General features: G+C 45.0%; 1 protein-coding gene across 2 annotated transcripts in view; it reads left to right on the top strand.

The window, feature by feature from the left end:
- Positions 1 to 19,303, top strand: part of NLRC5 (NLR family CARD domain containing 5) — a 91,616-nt gene that overhangs the window by 4,498 nt on the left and 67,815 nt on the right. For both annotated transcript variants that reach the window (XM_055000827.1, XM_055000828.1), the window contains exons 2-6: positions 4,062 to 4,647; positions 7,871 to 7,936; positions 11,707 to 11,781; positions 15,921 to 17,664; positions 18,830 to 18,913. In XM_055000827.1, the coding sequence (XP_054856802.1) occupies positions 4,356 to 4,647; positions 7,871 to 7,936; positions 11,707 to 11,781; positions 15,921 to 17,664; positions 18,830 to 18,913 (2,261 nt within the window). In that variant the 5' untranslated portion in view covers positions 4,062 to 4,355. The remainder of the gene's footprint in view (positions 1 to 4,061; positions 4,648 to 7,870; positions 7,937 to 11,706; positions 11,782 to 15,920; positions 17,665 to 18,829; positions 18,914 to 19,303) is intronic.

Below are 19,303 nucleotides of genomic sequence, written 5' to 3'. Positions count from 1 at the left end.
GGGAAAACTTCCATTTTGCCTTGATATTTGCAAGATTGTTTTTGCTGCAATGCTGGGCATATGTTTCTGGGTCAAAATGGTTCGGACCGGGCGAATCCATGAAATCACGCGGAGTTGATTGGTTTCCCTTTTAACTATGTTCTGTTGAATGATTAGAACAACAAGATGTAAAATTGGGCAGAAAGGAAGCAAAAAGTTGTATCTGCTTTGGGAGGTTGAGATGACTTTTGTTGAAAGGAAAGATACTATCGGGAATTTCCTAACTGTCTATAGAAGCTGGCAGGAATTTGTGTTTGCTTTTAGCTGGTGAAGCTTTTAACCCAGTCGGGTTTGCTACAACCTGATTGGAGTTAGGTATGTGAACCAACTAAGGCACGCACACACTCCTCTGAGGCCAATGCAAAATCCAGGGCAACTCAACCGCCCCCCCCCCCAAATCTCTAGGTATCTTCCTATGCAGAGCTGGCAACTCTGGATCTGACTACAGGTGGGCACGAATCGTAATACAACTCAAAATTCGTCAGGAACCAGGCCGGTTCGTGCTTCACGAACCACTGGTTCGTGGAAGCTCTTTTCCACGAACTTCTGAACTTCCACGAACTGGTCTCCCAGTTCGGGTTAAACCCCGATGTCCCTTTCCCTGCTGCTGCAAAGCGGCAGGAAAAGGGGAATTTAAACCTGAGGATCAGCTGCTTGTCGGGGAGATCCCCAAGAAGCAGCTGATTCAAACCGGTGGGGGTTTAAATGCCCGACAAGCAGCTGATCATTTAAACAGCAGGGCTTGGCTGCTCGGCCAGGAGTTCCCGCCTGCTGTTTAAATGGACATTTCCCTGCCACTCCAAGCAAGGGGAAATGTCCATTTAAACTGGGACCGGGCTTGGCTGGCCAGCCAGGAGCTCCCACAGGCCAGCCAAGCCCCACCCGCTGTTTAAATGGACATTTTCCTGTTGCTCGGAGCGGCGGGGAAATGCACAGCGGCCGCAGCGCAGGCTCTCCTCAGCACAGTGCCACCTAAAAATTTTGTGCCCAGGGTGACCGCCCCTCTGGCCCCCCAATGCTGTGCCAGTGGCCAGAGCAAGCCCATGAGCTTGGGTTGTCTAGGTGCAGGTGGGAGTGGAGGAGTGTAAGGAAGGGGAAGCGCCAGTACCTGGTCTCTGTGCCCAGGACAGGAAATCTGCACCAACTGGCCACGCCTGCTGCTTCACCGCCCGGCATGCCCTTGTGGGTGGGGAGGCTCCCTTCTGCCTCTGGCCAGGGGAAAGTGCTCAAGGAAGCAGCAGTAGAGGCAGCCTCTCCCTGGCAAGCTGGGGCGTGGGGCCTACTCCTGTTTTGCTGCACCTGAGGCTCAGTGTGCCATGAAAGAGCTGGGCGCCTTGGGCTGCATGCGGGGAGGAAATGGGATCAGGGGGTGGAGCTACCAGACACATGATTACTTTTGAGAGGTGCTGGAACTGCATTCCACCGCGTTCTGGCTGAAACCCCCCCCTGGACCAAGCTTAAAAAGATTTTCAAAAAAGAGAAGATACTGTATCTGATGCCTGCAAAGTGGCTTGCATCTGTCCTAACTATAACCTGTGATATAGTAAAGAGTCCAGTAGTACCTTTAAGACTAGCCAACTTATTTGTAGCATAAGCTTTCGAGAACAACAGCTGTGGTTTTGCAATTACAGACTAACATGGCTAACTCCTCTGGATCTGTAACCTGTGATGTGAATGTTGCCCTCTATTATTCTCATTTGCCCCCTTTGGCCGTGAGCTTTTTCTAGGTGGCCTGGAGGTCTCCAAGAATTACAATGACCTTCAGACAACAGAAATCACTTTCCCTGTTGAAAATGGCTATTTTGAAGGGCGTTATACCTTGCTCAGGTCTCTTCCCCCCAGGCCCCCAAATCTCCTGGAAATTCCCAACCCAGGAAAAGAAAACTCCTAGACGCTTTGAGTTAAAACACTTAGCTCAGTTAAAAAAAACCTATTTCATTGGAGTTCTTTTCAGTGCTTCCCACAATTTCACATTCTTTCCATCCAAATATTGGTGGTGGGGGGGGGGGCTTGGAAAAAGCCCACCCCCTCATCAGAGAGAGAATTCTTTGGCAAGGTATTCAGATCTTGCTTAACAGCTGCACGAAGTTAAGCCATTAAAACTATGCTATCAGATAATTACATAGGGGCCGTTTCCACACTACTCACCTTTATGCGGAACATTGCAGAAGATAGCGTCTTCTTGTGCGAGTTTTGCGTTTTTTTATCTTCTGCGTTTTTTGTGTGACGTTCCGCGGCATTCTGCATGCAAGTGAGTAGTAGGGAAACGGCCAGGAAATACTTGAGACTTGTGGCAGACGCACCTTATGTTAATTACTGACAACACCCGGTAGGTGAACTGGAAAAAAATGTTAGGAGAGTTCAGCCCCAAAACCAAGAGAAGTTTTGAACATAGCTTACAACATCCCCATGGGTTTTGGCAGGTTGGGTGTGCATGTAAGGAAAACCATGCATGATGGGTGACTGGGCAATGTGATAATGTACTTCCATTGTATATCCAGGACTGTGCCTTTTAGAGGTACTTCTAAAGCTACTCTGAAATGTCTGTGTTTGTAGAAAATTCCCAAGTGTTCTACAAAGCCATGGATTTCAAGTGTGCCCAAGACAATTTTTCACTCCAAATAGCTATGCACGGTACGAGTGGCACATCCCAGAGGTAGAATGCTGGAGCACCCATTTCCTACTGCATGCTGCTTCAATGATAATACTGTATATTTGTGCTGGTTTTGGGTGGGTTGAAGAGCAGAGCTGAAAATACTGATGGTCTAAGAGCCAAGCTACAAGTGACGCCTGACACAGGTTGGACACTTGTCAGCTTCCCTCAAGTTTTGATGGGAAATGTAGGCGTCCTGGTTTTACAGCTTGGCTCTCCATTACAGCTGCAAGACCAGGGCGCCTACATTTCCCATCAAAACTTGAGGGAAGCTGACAAGTGTCCAACCTGTGTCAGGCGTCACTTGTAGCTTGGCTCTCAGGCCGTTTGAAGGATAAGTGTCACACATGGGGTTTGCAAGAAAGTATGATCAGAAGTGGTTTACCATTGCCTTCTGCACAATACCGATGCCATCATGCATGCGTATGGAGCCATGTCTCTTGAAATCCCGTCACTTTAACTGTCTTCCTGGGAGAATGCATCAGCAGAGCTTGGCTATACATGACCTTTAGTGTGTGAAAAGTAGCTGCGTTGAGAAGCCGTGCTCTCACTGCTGGGAACTGTAAAGACTCTCAGCCAGAGAAAGCTGGAGAGGACTGTAGAACTTCTGGTGGCTTTTCTCCATTGGTTTATTGATCTATGCCTATCTCTCCTTTAATGACAAAGGGTCTCTCTACACGAGACACCTTGGTGCCTGTTTTTCAAGTGTAGGGAGACGAAATGTTAGCCAGGAAGCATAGTTTAAAAAGACAAAGCCAGCAGAGAGAGCTTCTCAGACTGTTTGTCAATTTCATATTCGCCTTGGAGAAGGCTCTGTCAATTTCACCTCTCCAGTCTAAAACTGTATGAGATCACAACCAGAGGGCAGCGAGGAATGGAAATGGGCTGGAGCTGCCTTCAGAACTGGGCCTGGACCTGGAGAGGTTATAATGGGCTGAAGTTTCCCTTCTGGCATTTTACAGCCCCTTCACACAGCTCCAGTGTATAGCAAAGCATTTGCCCTGCTGCCGGTCTGTCTTTTAAACTACCCTTCCTTGCTGCTGTTGCATATCCCGACACGTGTTCTTCACATGTCAGATGTCTCATGTAGAGAGACTCTAGTTTTCTTCTAGGGGTTAGGTTTGGGAAGGTGATAGACAGGGACAATTAGCAGCCTAGGAAAGATCAGCAGAAGTAAACAGCTGGTGGAGAAAGACAGCTGGTGATGACTAGCTTCCCTTCCTCCTCTGCATGTTTTGGGAGTCTTTCACGTGACCACATTTCATGTCCTGCATATAACACGCTCATTTTACATTTGCAAAGTTCTTTGGGCTGGGCCAGGCCTCTTAAAACATTGTTTACATGTTTTTTCTTGCCCTTCTCTTTCCAGGGACTCCACACTTCTGGCTTACCCTTGGAAGTCTAAATGAATCACTGGTTAAAGAGAAATTGGTGTGTGTGTTATTGTCTCAGAATAACATCATGTAGATGAGCACATGTGCAAGTCAAACTTCCAGCTCTCACATTTGAGAATTTGATAGAACAATTGTTCTAAGGTGAGCCTTTTTTGCCTTAAGTCTGAATGGGGCAAAGGGACAACACTCATTCTAATACTGCTCTGAGGACCTTGCAGCAGTCTAGCCTCTTCTCTAGTCTTGCACTTCTTTTCCAGCCCCCACCCTGAATGGATGACCCATCCCTCCAGAAGGCCCTCCACAATGCTTGGCCACAGTTGGTGGATTTCCTTAGCCACACTCCTGAGTGGGTGCTCCAGAAAGCCAAGCAGCTTCTTCCACAGGTGGACGTGAGCCAGGTTGAGGGGATTGCTAACCACAAAGAGAAGATCTCCTTGGTCCTCGACATGCTTAGGAGAAGTGCTGATGCTTCCATCTTCAAATACTTTATGCAGAGTGTCTGCATGGAATGCAACCTGCCCATGGAACTGGAGATAATATGCATGAGTGTATCGGGAGAAGGTAAGAACAAGGACCCCCCCCCCCCCGAGTGATATTCAGGTTCTTAGGCAGCAGCTGTTGGGAGCCACCGAGGACAGAACCAGGAGTTTTCAGAGCTTTGCCAATTCCTGGAAGGCACAAATCTGGAAAGAGCCAAGCCCCACTCAGGGATGGAGCTCAGTTACTCAGAAACAGGACCAGTGTGGTCGAGGGTACACCTCGTGTGTCCAGAGACAGAGCTGCAGAGGTCAAAGGGCAAAATGAGGGAGTCAAAGGGAACAAGTAACAGAAAATACAACTCTCTGTGTCCGACTTTTCTTTCCCCCTGTGGCTGAAGAGAGGTCAGGAGGGAAAGGGAACCAGAAAATGAAGCCCAAGGCAGCCGGAAGTGATAGAGAAGCTGCTTTTGAGTTACAAAAAAGCCTCCACTGAATATAAAAGTTAAAATTGGGTGCAAGCCTATTGCTGCAAAGACCTGGAAGCCCAGCCCAGCCCAGCCAATCCCTTTGCCTGAAAAAGCACAAAACAGTTAAAGACTGTCTGTGCTCTCATTTATATGAAAATACCCTCAATTGCATGAAATTTCTCTACAGGCCCATTCCCAAGTATAAAATCTGTGCCAGTAGTTTTTTGCTCTCTATATAGGGGGAAAGATACCAGATTCACCTCTTTTTCCTTACAAGGAGAAAACAGCTGAGAGGGAATGGAGTGATTTTCCTCAGGAAAATGGTTTTCAGAGAAAAGTTTAAGCTCTACCGGTACCTCTGATCAAATTCTGAGCTGGTTTGCAGAAAAAAATTTAAGGTATACTAGTACCTGCCTTCCAGAGCACACATGGAAACGTAGGGCTTTTCTGCACACTATACAATGGGTCAAGCTAGAAGTGACGAATTACACTTGAATGGCAAGTGAACTCTGTCTTTTGGTGCTACACCTCTGAAGATGTCAGCCACAGCTGCTGGCGAAACGTCAGGAACTACAATGCCAAGACCACGGCAATACAGCCCAGAAAACCCACAACAGCCATCGTTCTCCAGCCGTGAAAGCCTTCGACAATACATTAGACTCACATGTATTCCTCTCTGTTCACTTGCACTCCACTCGATCATGTGCAAGTGCATCATCGAGTGGAGTGCAAGTGAACAGGGAGGAAAACGTGATCGAGTGGAGTATAAGTGGAGTGCAAGTGAACAGGGAGGAACATGTGATTGAGTGGAGTGCAAGTGAACAGGGAGGAACACGTGATCGAGTGGAGTGCAAGTGAACAGGGAGGAACACATGCGATCGAGTGGAGTGCAAGTGAACAGGGAGGAACACGTGATCGAGTGGAGTGCAAGTGAACAGGGAGGAAAACGTGATCAAGTGGAGTATAAGTGGAGTGCAAGTGAACAGGGAGGAACACGTGATCGAGTGGAGTGCAAGTGAACAGGGAGGAAAACGTGATCGAGTGGAGTATAAGTGGAGTGCAAGTGAACAGGGAGGAACACGTGATCGAGTGGAGTGCAAGTGAACAGGGAGGAACACATGCGATCGAGTGGAGTGCAAGTGAACGGAGGAACACGTGATCGAGTGGAGTGCAAGTGAACAGGGAGGAACACATGTGATCGAGTGGAGTGCAAGTGAACAGGGAGGAAAACGTGATCAAGTGGAGTATAAGTGGAGTGCAAGTGAACAGGGAGGAACACATGTGAGTCTGTTCACTTGCCATTCAAGTGCCATTCGTCACTTCTAGCTTGGCCCTTACTCCTGATTTTCTTAGCAATCAGTCCTCAAACACTGGAGTCTGTTTGGGTATGGTTCTTCTGCCCATCTGCCCTCCCTTTGCATTTCTATAGTTGTAGAGTCAGTGTATTTTGCTCTGCACATGCCTTAAATAATCAGGATTTTCAAGGGAGGGTGACATTGTCATTGGTGGCATCATTTATGAAGTCACAGCCCTTCCCCCCTTTTAAAATGTTTTGCACATGCTTATAACATTATATCAATATAAGGGTGGAATATATAAAAAAGATCAGATATAAACACATTGGGAAGTCTAAAAGGGGAACAGTTCTACTTCCATGCTTAAAGCCATCCTCCCATGGTCCAAACCAGAGAGCCCCTCCAGGGCTGACCCAAAACTGGGAAGTGGAGGCCAGTACCAGCAGGGCAAACTAACCTGTGTTGGGGCAGAACCTAGAGTAGCAGCGGTTACATGTTTTTCAAACCACGCTGCTTTTTCTGGTGCCAGAAGTGGCCACACACCCCAGACACTCAGGGCTTTTGCATTTTTTTTAAAAAATTGTCATTTTCACAGCATTATATCAACTTGCTATTGTAACAATACATGGAACAGATACTTGCAATTCCCAGCTTTTATTTTTTTTTTAAAAAAGTCTCTAGCCCCTTCCCTTGTAGCTATTATCTCCACAATGGAATAGGCTAGACACCTCACTTTTTTAAAAAAAATGAAAGATGGGAATCCAGAGAATCTGCTGCATGTATTGCTACAATCAGGGCTTTTTTTCTGGGAAAAGAGGTAGTGGAACTCAGTGGGTTGCCCTTGGAGAAAAAGGTCACATGGCTGGTGGCCCCGCCCCCTGATCTCCAGACAGGGGGGAGTTTAGATTTCAACTCCCCTCTGTCTGGAGATCAGGGGGCGGGGCCACCAGCCATGTGACCATTTTCAAGAGGTTCCGGAACTCCGTTCCACCGCGTTCCAGCTGAAAAAAAGCCCTGTCTACAATAGTAGGTCAATGTAATGCTATGAAAGTGATGATAAATAGAAAACGAAACCAGGAAAGTGGAGGAAGAATGGAGGAGGAGTGGTTTGATGATGATGAACATCCAATGATTGAAAAGTGGGCATGAGTGGGACAAACAAAACCAAAAAAAAAAAGAACATTATACAGGAGGAAAAAAATCTACTCAGAATTAGCTTCCAGAAAAAGATTGGGGTAAAAACCTGAAATGAAAACTAAAGGCAAAAACGGTGTGTAGAAATCAGGGGATAAATTGAAGCAGTATGGGGTCGGAAACGATGGAAAAAATCCACTGGAAAACCCCTTAGAAGAAATTTCTTTGTTAGAGGGTTTGTTTGTTTTTTTAAAAAAATGATTATAGACTTCATCTGTAATATAATTTACCTAGGTGTCTTATGTAACTCAGATACTTGGGCATACAAGTACACCTGCCCAGGCGTACAATTTACTGGAAATATATTAAAAAGAGACAAAGACCAACATATTTAAACTAATCCTTGTAGGTCATGTAACTCCAGTGCAAGAAGATTTTGAAGAAACAGACGCCCAGTTCCCGTCAACATCCACAAGTAGGTGTTATTGTGTAAAATGAAATTCATGGTTCGGGGAAGATGACTTCCCATATGCAGAGTTAAATCAGCACTGCAGTGAGATAACCCCAAGTCTACCTACTTCGTTTCTCTGCTAATTTAGGATTCCCGTTAAGGAAGCTGTTGTTTTCATGCAAGCACCAAATCATACTGTAGATGGAACTAATTCCAGGTCAAGCAATAATCACCTAATGGACTTCACTGCGTTTCTGTGTTGTTCATGTAAATTTAATGTATTTACGTGAATATATTTAAATTTAAATACCGAAAGTAGAATTTTTTTTGTCGTCCTGGATTCAAATTTAACCACAAGGGTGCAAAGGGTTATTGAGATTCTATGAGCTTTTGCAGTTTGGAACTTATATACCATATCTAGGGTTGCCAGCTCCAAGTAGGGAAATTCCTGGAGATCTGGGGGGGGGGTGAAACCTGGAGGAAGTGGAGTTTGGGGAGGGAAAGGACCTCGGCATGGCATAATTCCATAGAGTCCACCCCCCAAAGTAGCCATTTTCTCCAGGTGAACTGATCTCTGTGACCTGGAGACTGATTGTAATTCTGGGAGATCTCCAGCCACTACTTGGAGGATGGCAACCCTAACCATATCTGTCACATTTATATAGTGAAGTTCAGGGATTTTTTTCTGGGAAAAGAGGTGGTGGAACTCAGTGGGTAGCCAGCACAGGGGGCAACTCTTGGCAGGAGGGGTGCCCCTGGTACCACATGTGCATGTTCAAAGTGCATGCATGCTCCCAGGGCCAATGACATCACTTTGGGTCAGCTGGAACAAGGGAGGAGTTTTTTAAAAGTTTAAATCACCCTAGGAGAAAATGGTCACATGGGTGGTGGCCCCTCCCCATGATCTCCAGACAGAGGGGAGTTTAGATTGCCTTCTGTGCCGCTCCAGCGGTGCGGAGGGCAATCTAAACACTCTATCCCCCTCTATCTGGAGATCAGGGGGTGGGGCCACCACCCATGTGACCATTTTCAAGAGGTTCCGGAACTCCTTTCCACCACGTTCCAGCTGAAAAAAAGCCCTGGTGAAGTTTATTGTACCATCTCAGTAATTCTCATAAAACCTCATAAGATATAGGAAAATATTATTATCGTTTTTTGCAAATGGTATGCTAAGCAGAGTCTGCTGTCCTGGTATGCTACGGTCAGAATCCAAATCAGGGCCGCACACACCTGGGTATCAAGCTCTGGGTATGGGATTCCCAGAACACGGCTGTCAGCAGAATCTATGGAGGACACGAGAGCTTTGTAACATGAGAGTGGGCCTTCACCTTTAGCTGAAAATAACCAGTACATCCTTCAGCCAATATACATGTGCGAAGGATAAAGGGCCTGTTTTCTTCCCTCTGGAGTACTTGATAGCCTTCCTTGGAGGAGATGCCCATGCATGTTGATTCCACCTGTCTCGGAGTATTTATACTGCTGGATCATTTCTCTGTTTGCAGCATTTCCTATGCCTGTTTCAGCTGTGGCTTGTGTTCAAGAGCAGGTGAAGAAATACATGGTTCACTGTTTCTTTCCCAATAGTTCCTGTCATTCAGCTAGACTAGCAAACGAAAATGTGGCTGTGCCCTTAAAAACTGTTTTGAGTTCTGGGTGTTATATTCAGAAGAAGGATCTAGAAGGCACATCTTCTAAGGATAGGTTGAAGGAACCAGTTATGGTTAGTCTGGGGGGATTTAAAAGGCAGGGATGGGGGATACATTAGTTTTCAAATGTTTAGAAGGCTCTCCAAAGCAAAAGAGCAAGAATTCATCATCACCCTTTCTACTTGGGACGAGGTCCGTTTTCACATGGCCACGCGCCCAGAAGATCGCACGAAACTCACGGCATAAAAGCATCTTCCTAGCGTGATTTTCCGGAAGGATCCCGTTTAATGGCCCTTTTTCTGGCATCATCGGGCCATTAAAGGGGATCCTGCCGGGAAATCGTGCTAGGAAGACACTTTTATGCTGTGAGTTTCGCGTGATCTTCCGGGGCACGTGTGAAAACGGCCCAGGAAGAGAAGTTCTGTTTTCCTATGACAGGAAGAAGACATGAGTGGATCCATCTGGCCCAGCTCACAATTCATTTAGGAGAAGTGGATTGATTATTTGAATGTCTGATCATTAATTTTTTTTGCCTGGATTAATTGCAACATGAACGGGGTCTAGTGCTTCCCTTTGCTCCTCCCTTTGCCCCTAAGGGGCAGAGATTGCCTGGGTGAGAAATGCTGAATGCTCACCTCGCCCCTGTGGTAAAAAATATAATAAACTGCACAATGGCCATTGTGCTTCCATTTTATGATGCTCCAAAATTTGCGGGCTGCCTCACTCTGCCATGCACCCAACTTTTCTCTTTAGTGGAGGAGGCAAGAGGCAGGAGAAGAGAACCTTTTAATGCTAGTTAAGGTGCTGGGAGGCCTTAATGCTTCCATGCATGAGTTCCAGTTCCTGTGATGAGCAGACACATCCAGAGCCTCCCAATGGATTACTTAGCATGAATTGGGCGTTATTTGCCATTGCTTCCCATAATGTCTAGTAAGTGAAGAAGTGGTTTCAAAGAGACACATTGGTAAAGAGGTAGGGACTATAGACTATACTGCTACATACTTGTGTTTCCCTTTGATTAATTTGTATTTTTTTAATTATTGAGTGGGAGGTTGAGCAAGGTGATTGAGTGAACTCTGTATGTTTCTTAAAGTTTTGTTTTCATTCATTTTATTTCATAAATACCATGCCCTCAATGGTTTTTCTGTGTCCTCAGCAATTCGTTTGTGTCTTTAAAGGTTCTGTTGAAACCTAAGATTTCAGGGGTAACAATTAGAGATGGACACGAATCAAATTACGACCCAAAAAAACCACACGAACCAGGCTGGTTTGTGGTTCACGAACCAGTGGTTTGTGGAAGCTCGTTTCCACAAACTTCCACAAACTGGTATACTGGTTCGTTTGGGTCATATTAAAGGGCTAGTTTAAATGGCCTAGGGAAATGGCTATATAAACTTTTCCTGCTGCTTGCAAGCGGCAGGTCCCTTTAAACTATCAGTTGGCAGCGGCAGGGGGGATCCCCCCCTCGCCGCCTGCCAGCTGATAGTTTCAAGGGACCTGCCACTTGCAAGAGGCAGGGCCCTTTAAACTGCCCAAATCCCAAGCCGCTGCGGCCATTTGAGGGGTGGGAAGGCTGTTTTCAGCCTCCACTGCCACCCTGCGGACCCATGCAGTGGCGGAAGAGGCCAAAAACAGCCTTCCCTCCCCTTTCGTGAGGAGGGGGAGGATGCCGCGGGCCTGCAGGGCAAGGTAACTGGGGTTTGGGCAGTTTAAAAGGCTTGCAAGGCAGGAAAGGGCCCTTTAAATTGTCAAATGCCCCTTTCCCTGCCGCTGCTAAGCGGCCGGAAAGGGGCATTTAAACCCCATGAACTGGTTCGTAAACTTGCCCCAGTTTGTGCCAGTTCGTGGTTCGTAAAAATCCATGAACCTTGTGGTTCGGTTTTTTTTGTGGTTCGGGCCCATCTCTAGTGACAATCACACCAGTTATCTTTTGCTGCCAAATGGATTTAACTGAATGTGGGTACAGCATGATTGTGATGGTAGCACAGTTTGTGGGAATTAAAAGAGGCAGAAAAGCAGATTGCCTTTCAGTGAGGAAAGTGTCACAGGCTGTGTGCAGGAGAACTCCCTGGCAGACTGTGCCCTCATTGCATCTTCTGAGCATACACTCTGTTTTAACAGCTATGTTGGGTTTTTTTTACTTTTCAGGACTCGAACGTCGTCGTCCATGGAGCAGTCCTTCCACCAGCAACAACGGCAAGCAGTCCAAACAGCAACGGCTAGGCATGTCATTTCTCTAACTCTGCCTCCCTCTTGCCTCTAGTGCTGCAAGTTGCTTAGAAGTAGAAATGAAGCTTCTACGAGTAGCTTTGCAGAGGAAGGCTATGGATGTGGCCTTCTGCATCAGTTTACAAAGCAGGTTCAGACATCCTGAGCTACCTGCCGTGTCTCATGCAGTCTGGGTGGGCTTTGTGGGTCAGGGGTAGGGCATTGGTCTTGGCATGTAGAAGGTCCTAGGCAGGGCTTTTTTTTCTAAAAAAACGTTTAGGGGTACTCTCCATTTGACTCAAGAAAACCACCATTTTATAGTTCAAATCGGAAAAAATAAATGCAGTCAATGGACAAACTTACCAAGAACATGCATTTCCTCATATTACACAGCTCACAATAACTTCCAGATTGGCATGAGGCTGTGTTCCCTAACATCTTCCCGATTCCTCTGCTTGCTTTTGGTGTCTGTCGCCAGATGTCGTCCTTTCAAAAACCATGAATTTACATACACTAAAGGCTTAAACAAACTCAAAGGAGGGCCTCTATAGTGACACGTGCACACAACCAAAGAGTTTCGGTATAGACAAAATTGAAAAGAGTCCAGTAGCACCTTTAAGACTAACGAACTTTACTGTAGCATAAGCTTTCGAGAATCACAGTTCTCTTCGTCAGATGCATCATCTGACGAAGAGAACTGTGATTCTCGAAAGCTTATGCTACAGTAAAGTTCGTTAGTCTCAAAGGTGCTACTGGACTCTTCGATTTTGCTACTACAGACTAACACGGCTAACTCCTCTGGGTCGGTATAGACAAACTCTTTGCTCTCTCTGCGCAAAACGTACACAAATTGGTCACTGTCATCGGGGGTAGCAACAAGACTGACCAATTCCCGTGCTAGATTCCAACTACCAGAGCTCCAAGTGGCTTAGAGAAGACGTGTTTGTATTTGTCTGCACCCTAACGATCACCGATTATGCCAGCGATCTCGGTGGTGTGTTCGATGCTCAAAGATGTTCCATTTTTTGTAAGACGAACAGCACTCCTAGTGAGTTTAAATATAACTAACCATCTTTGTTGCCAACATACGCTACATAAAACTGAACAAATCACATAAATATCCATAATAATACGTTTGGAGTTGGTTTAGTGGGAATTCCAACATTTTAAAATTTTTACTTTCTCCCGTTAGATTCACAAAATGTTTAGGGGTATGCGTACCCCTGCACCCCCCCCCCCGAAAAACAGCACTGGTCCTTGGTACAACCCCCAACATCTCCAGTTAAAAGGATCAGGCTCTAGGTGAGACTTGAGACACTGGAGAGCCACTGCCAGTCAGCTAGACTGACTGAAAATTCTCATTATAATTTCTGATCTGAACATTGGGGAGGGGGGAATTTTACCGTGATTGTTTATTTCCTGGTAGGATATTATCAGTTTGGGAGTCAAATCTGTTATTTTTTTCTATGGGCCATTACTTTAAGGAATTTATTCAAGGATCTGAGGCAGCTGTTTATAAAGATAATGACACCAAATGTACACAGAACACAATTCTCTCTCTTTTCTAAAGACCTTATAAGTATCAAGCAGATTGAACAAAGAGGGTTGATTTTACAGATTCCCCAAAGTAGGTCTCTCTCTTTGCAGCTGCATTCTAAAAGAGTAGCAGCCTAGCAGGGGAGCTCCAGATTGAGTATCAGCATATTCCACCCCATGTTTGCATTTTTTTCATCTTACTATTAGAGTAACTGATTGACATATATGACCAGTCCCCTGAAAACAATCTTGTTTGTCATGCTTCCTTGTTGTGGTCTGTTTAACAAAGCAAGGATCTTTCCTAGTTCCTTTGTGACTGCCGTTCCAAGTCTCAGTGCAATCCTAAGAAGAGTTACTCCAGTCTAATCCCACTGAAATCAATGGGTTTAGACGAGAATAACTCTTTTTAGGATTGCACTGTCAGTCTTCTCATTTCTTGGTTGCAGTCTCCCTTTTGGTTGACGATTGAGCCAAGGAATAGAATATCTTTAACAATTACAGTTTCTTCATTGTCAACCTTAAAATTGTGTAATTCCTCAGTAGTCATTTCTTCTTGATGTTCAGCTGTACTTCTGCTTTGGCGCTTTCTCATTTAACCTTCATTGGTAGTCAGTTCACTGTTTTCTGTAATATAATATGGTATCATGTACCATTACCAATATAATATGGTATCAATGTACCAATATGGTACCATATACCAATATAATATGGTATCATGTACCATTATATTACATTTCTGTAATATAATATGGTATCATGTACATTACGATTCTGTAATGTAGTATGGCATCATCGGCATGTCTCAAATTGTTCAAGTTCCTTCAACCAATTTTCACTCCACCTTCTAAATCTAACCCAGATTTCCTTATGTTATGTTCTGCAAATAGATTAAATAGATAGAGAGATAGTATATATGTATCTTTGTCTAACAACTTTGTCAACTGGAAACCATTCTGTTTCCCCACATTCTCTCCCAACAGTAGCCTCTTGTCCAGAGTAGAGATGGGCACGAACTGAAATACGAACCAAAATTAAGCGCGAACCAGGCCGGTTCGTGGTTTGTGAACCAAGGTTCGTCAGATCCCATTTCTGATGAACTGCCACAAACCTTAGGCTTGTTCATTTTGGTTCATTTTTTGGTTCGTCACTGCAGACAGCCTGGTGCCAATCAATCAGTTTCCTAGGCAACAGGGGATGGACTTCCTGCAGACCTTCTGCTGACCCGGAAGTGAACTTCTGCTGGCTCGGAAGTGACCTGCTGCTGACCAGAAGTGATGATTTTCTGCCCTGGATGTGATGTTTTCATGAACCAAACGAACCGGTTCACGAACCAGGGGCAGGTTCATGAAAGTTCGTGGTTCGTGAAATTTGATGAACTACGAACCACATGGTTCGGTTTTTCCCCGGTTCATGCCCATCTCTAGTCCACAGTACAGGTTGCACATCAACACAATCAGATGTTGTGGCACACACATTTCTTTTAAAGCCATCCATAGCTTTTCATGATCACCCCAATTGAAAGTTTTGCTGTATTCTATAAAACATAACTTGATTTTCTTCTGAAATTCTCCGGTATGCTCCAGTAACCAGTGTTAAATTGCAGTATAATCTCTCGTGCCTCCTCCTTTTATAAGTGCAGCCCACAATTCTTCTGGCTCACAATCAGTTAAACTTAGTAATGCAAATCTGTTCTTTACATGGCCTTTAAATTCTTCATGAATGCTAATATATTTTGGCACTATGATTCTTTTAGTGTTTCTCTTCAGCCTTGTTATAATTTTTGATATTAACAATTCATGGTCTGTACCACAATCAGCTCCTGGTCTTGTTTTAGCAGAGAGAACAGAACTTCTCTATCTTCTGTTTCCTATTATGTAATCTGTTTGGTTCCTGTTTTGGCCACCCATGGGTGGCCAATCGTCTGTTCGGTTGCCTGAAGCATGTTTGCAGTGAACAAGTAGTCGGCTTTGCAGAATTCTATGAGTTGCTCTCCTGCCTCATTTCATAATTCTTTTCAAAATTTTCTGATAATGTTTGATTTGGCTTTGTCTCCTGCTTTTGAATTCCAGTCTCCTATGATTATCAGTTATAGATAACAGGCAAGAGTCTGGTAGCACCTATAAGACTAACAAAATTTGTGGTAGGGTATGAGCTTTCATGAGCCGCAGCTCACTTCTTCAGGTACCTTTTGTGAGTCTTATAGGTGCTACTGGACTCTTGCTCTTTTGTACTGCTACAGACAGACTAACACAGCTACCCATCTTGAGTTACAGATAAAGATATTTTATGTCCAGAAATTTTGGCAGTTTTAATTATCATGCAGGAATAAGGAAATGTATTCACTCTTCTATGCAATTGCTGCAGGTGCAAGATCTTTGCACCAAGTTACTGTAGAAGTGGGGGGAGCAAAACATATAAAAGTTTAAAAGTGGATCATTGGGAATAAATATGGGGGACAGGACTAAAAAAGCTGAGACTACTCATCTCATGAATTCTTAGCATCATCCCTCAGAAACCTAAAGTGGGAGAAGACATAATAGTCAAATGGGGTTCATGTTGACTGAAATATGTCGAGTACGAGGAGTCTTATGCTCTCTCCTTCTCCCACCTTTATTCAGATTCTGCTGAAAGGTACCGGCAACGTATCATCACAGCGATGTTGCAAAGATATGGAGCAAATAAATCAGGGGAGGCAACTGAAGGGGAAACTCGGCAATCAGCCTTCAGCCAAGCTTTTGTCAACCTGGTGATTCGTCAGAGTAAAGCTTGTAAAATAAAGGGCAAAGCCAAAGAAGAGCCCATTGCTCTGCATGATGGGGAAGAGTACAGTGATGCAACCATGAGGTTGTCTGATCTTTTTAAAAACATGCCTTCCGGTACCACCAATGTCATTCTTCTCTTGGGCAAACCGGGCATGGGGAAAACGAGACTCGTGCACAAAATTTGCCAGCAGTGGGCCGAGGGGATGCTGCCGCAGTACCAACTGATCTTCCTCTTTGAGTTTAGGCAGTTGAATCTGATCAGCAGAAGGCTTTCTCTGCGAGAACTTTTATTTGACTTCTTCCTTCATCCAGAAGGTTGTCCCGATGCAGTGTTTGAACATCTCCTAGAGGATGCCCGGCACGCCCTCTTGATCTTTGATGGGATGGATGAGTTTGTGGGGAACGTCAAGCAACCCTCCTTTCCAAACTCAAGGGGCCTTGATCATCTCAAATCTCTTTTTGTCTCGGAACTCTTTGCCAGTCTTTGCCATGGAAACCTCCTACCTGGCTGCACCATGCTGGTCACAACCAGGCCTAAGATGCTCCCTAACACTTTATTGAAAACTGTCACTCTTCTGGCAGAAATCTGGGGATTTGACCGCGAGAAGGTTGAGGAATATACCCGTTATTTTTTCCACTGCAATGCACTGAAAAATCAAGCCATTGCCTGCCTGAAAAGCAACAGCAAGCTCCTCGGCATGTGTTACACCCCTGCCTTGTGCAACATTGTCTGTCTCTGTCTGGAATATTTACTCTTGCAAGATGAAAGAAGGGTCCAGCTGCCTCAAACTGTGACCCAGTTTTATATCAAGATGGTGCTCATCTTCATATGCAAGTCAAGCAAGTTGAGCGAAGCGAGTGAGGAAGCTGATATGAGTCAACATCAAGCTGCTATTGCAAGCCTGTGTGAGTTGGCCTTCAAGGGTCTGGAAGAGAAGAAGGTGTTGTTTTATGCTGGCGAAGTCCCAGAGCACACAAGGAATTTTGCTTTATTATATGGCTTGCTTTTGGCCTTTAAGGTAAAGGCAAGCAACGGCAGTTCACAAGATGGATACACTTTCGTCCACTTCAGTTTTCAAGAGTTCTTTGCAGCGCTTTTCCTGTTGACGAGCAAAACTATAGATGACAACTGTCTGAGGGAGAAATTCTTCTTGAGGTCAAAGTGGATTTTAAAGAAGGAATCTAAGATGACATTCACTGAGAACTGCCACGTCTTCTTGTCGGGCCTTTCATCCCAAGCGTGTCGGCAATTTCTTAGCTCCTTAGCTGGGCAAAATAAGAGTTGGATACAGGAGCGGCAAGCCATAATCACACAGATGCTGAGGAAACTAGCAACAGCCAGTTTGACCGGGCCTAAAGTTGTCGAGCTGTGCCACTGTGTGTATGAGACACAAGACCTTGGCTTAGCGCAGCATGTTGGGGCACAGTTAAACTTCAGCTATCAGTTTAGAAATTTCCGGCTGATGCCACTGGATATGACGAATCTGGCTTTTGTCATCAACAGCAGCCCTAATTTAGTGAGCTTAGGTTTTGTGGGATGCCCAATGGAACTGGAGTATTTGGATGTTTTAGCCAGTTGTGAAAATATAAAGAACCTGAGGTAAGAAACACAGACCTTGTTATTCCTAAGGCCATGCTAGACATGATGGCATTCTAATGGCTGCTACAAGGATGCCTCCTCCATTTTGAAGTCATTTAAAATGCTGTACGGGTTTAATCCTGATTAGGCCCACAGTGTGGGCCTACTCACAGTGTGAGTAGCCATTTTGACACTAGATACGGTTTGTGTGGAGCCTGACTTGCATAGCCCAGGAGGGCCTGATCTCATCAGGTCTCAGAAGCTAAGCAGGGTCAGCCTTGGTTAGTAATTGGATGGGAGACCTCCAACGAAGACCAGGGTTGCAGCAGCAGACAGTGGCAAACCACCTCTGTAAGTCTTGTGCCATGAAAACCTCACCAGGGGTCACCATAAGTCAACTCTGATTTGAGGGCAGTCTCCACCACCATGGTGTGTGGAGGGGGGGAGGGGACAAGAGCACCTCAACCTGCTGCATCAGGTTCTCGCAACATTTTAAAAGGGTGGCAGTGTCCTGATGGCAGCAAGAAAGATACTGTCATGTCTAGTTTGGCTCTTAGGCTTATCAGAGGACTATTTGTTTTTTTTAAGTGTGGCTAGTCCAAAAATAGTACAGCAAAGGATGTCAGAATGATACAGAATCACCGTCATAAAGGGGTATTTATGACCTTGGAGTCAGCAAGAATGCTGTCTTGTTCTGTACATGCCCTGTGTTAGGACAGCAGAATTCCATAGAGAGGCACTTTTCAGTGCCTGTCCTTGTCACTCAATTGAAAAGGTGTGGGGGGAGGCGGGACAAGATCACCTGATCCCACTGTGTTGCAGGCTTTTGTAGCATTTTTAAATGGCTAAATTCTTGTCTAAAATGGTCAGCCACAGATCAGACCTGTGGCCACCGTAAGAACTAGTTTGGCTCTAAGGTGACAGGGAAGGAAGTAAGTTCTAGAACTGCCTCTCTTTCAGTTTTTTGTTCTGCTCTTTCAACATAAAAAGCCATAGTTTACAACACCAATAATAAAATATAGTGCAGAGAGATTTAACTGTGCAGTCGTAACTGCTTCTAAGCTATTGGCTTCTGGAATTAGAAAGGTATAACTTTGTTTAGGATTGCACTGTTTGATGAAGTAACCTTGAGAACAGGGCTGTTTTTTTAAACAATGGGGCTTAATTGCTTTTCTTTTTTTCTCAGCTTTCAGAGCAGGAGGTACGGAAATGAATTTGCTGCAGTCCTTTCCAAAAGCCTACCGAAGATCAAATGCCTGACAACCTTTCAGTAAGGATAGCTGTAGTGTCATTTGTGATGTTTTTGGAATGGGTACCATTTTGAATTCTAAGTAGGGCACCTGCTTAATACAGCACGCATTTGAATAAGAGATGTGTGGACCCACCAGATGCCATCCATATGTAATTCTCCTCCCCTCAAAAAACTGTCCATGTACAGACAGATTTCCAGTGTGAGTTTGGTTGTTTCCTAGAGTTTTTTAAAAATAATGTAAGCTGTGAGAAAGATGTGTTTAAATGTGTGAAAAGTGCCATCAAGTCACAACCAACTTCTGGCAACCCTTCAAGGGGTTTTCAAGACAAGAGACAAACAGAGATGGTTCGCCTCTGCATAGTGACCCTGAACTTCCAAGATAGGTGGGTCTCCCATTCAACTATTAGC

This window comes from Eublepharis macularius, chromosome 16 (assembly GCF_028583425.1).
Source record: "Eublepharis macularius isolate TG4126 chromosome 16, MPM_Emac_v1.0, whole genome shotgun sequence".
NCBI classification, from domain to species: domain Eukaryota; kingdom Metazoa; phylum Chordata; class Lepidosauria; order Squamata; family Eublepharidae; genus Eublepharis; species Eublepharis macularius.
This window is presented reverse-complemented; position numbering and strand designations above follow the sequence as displayed.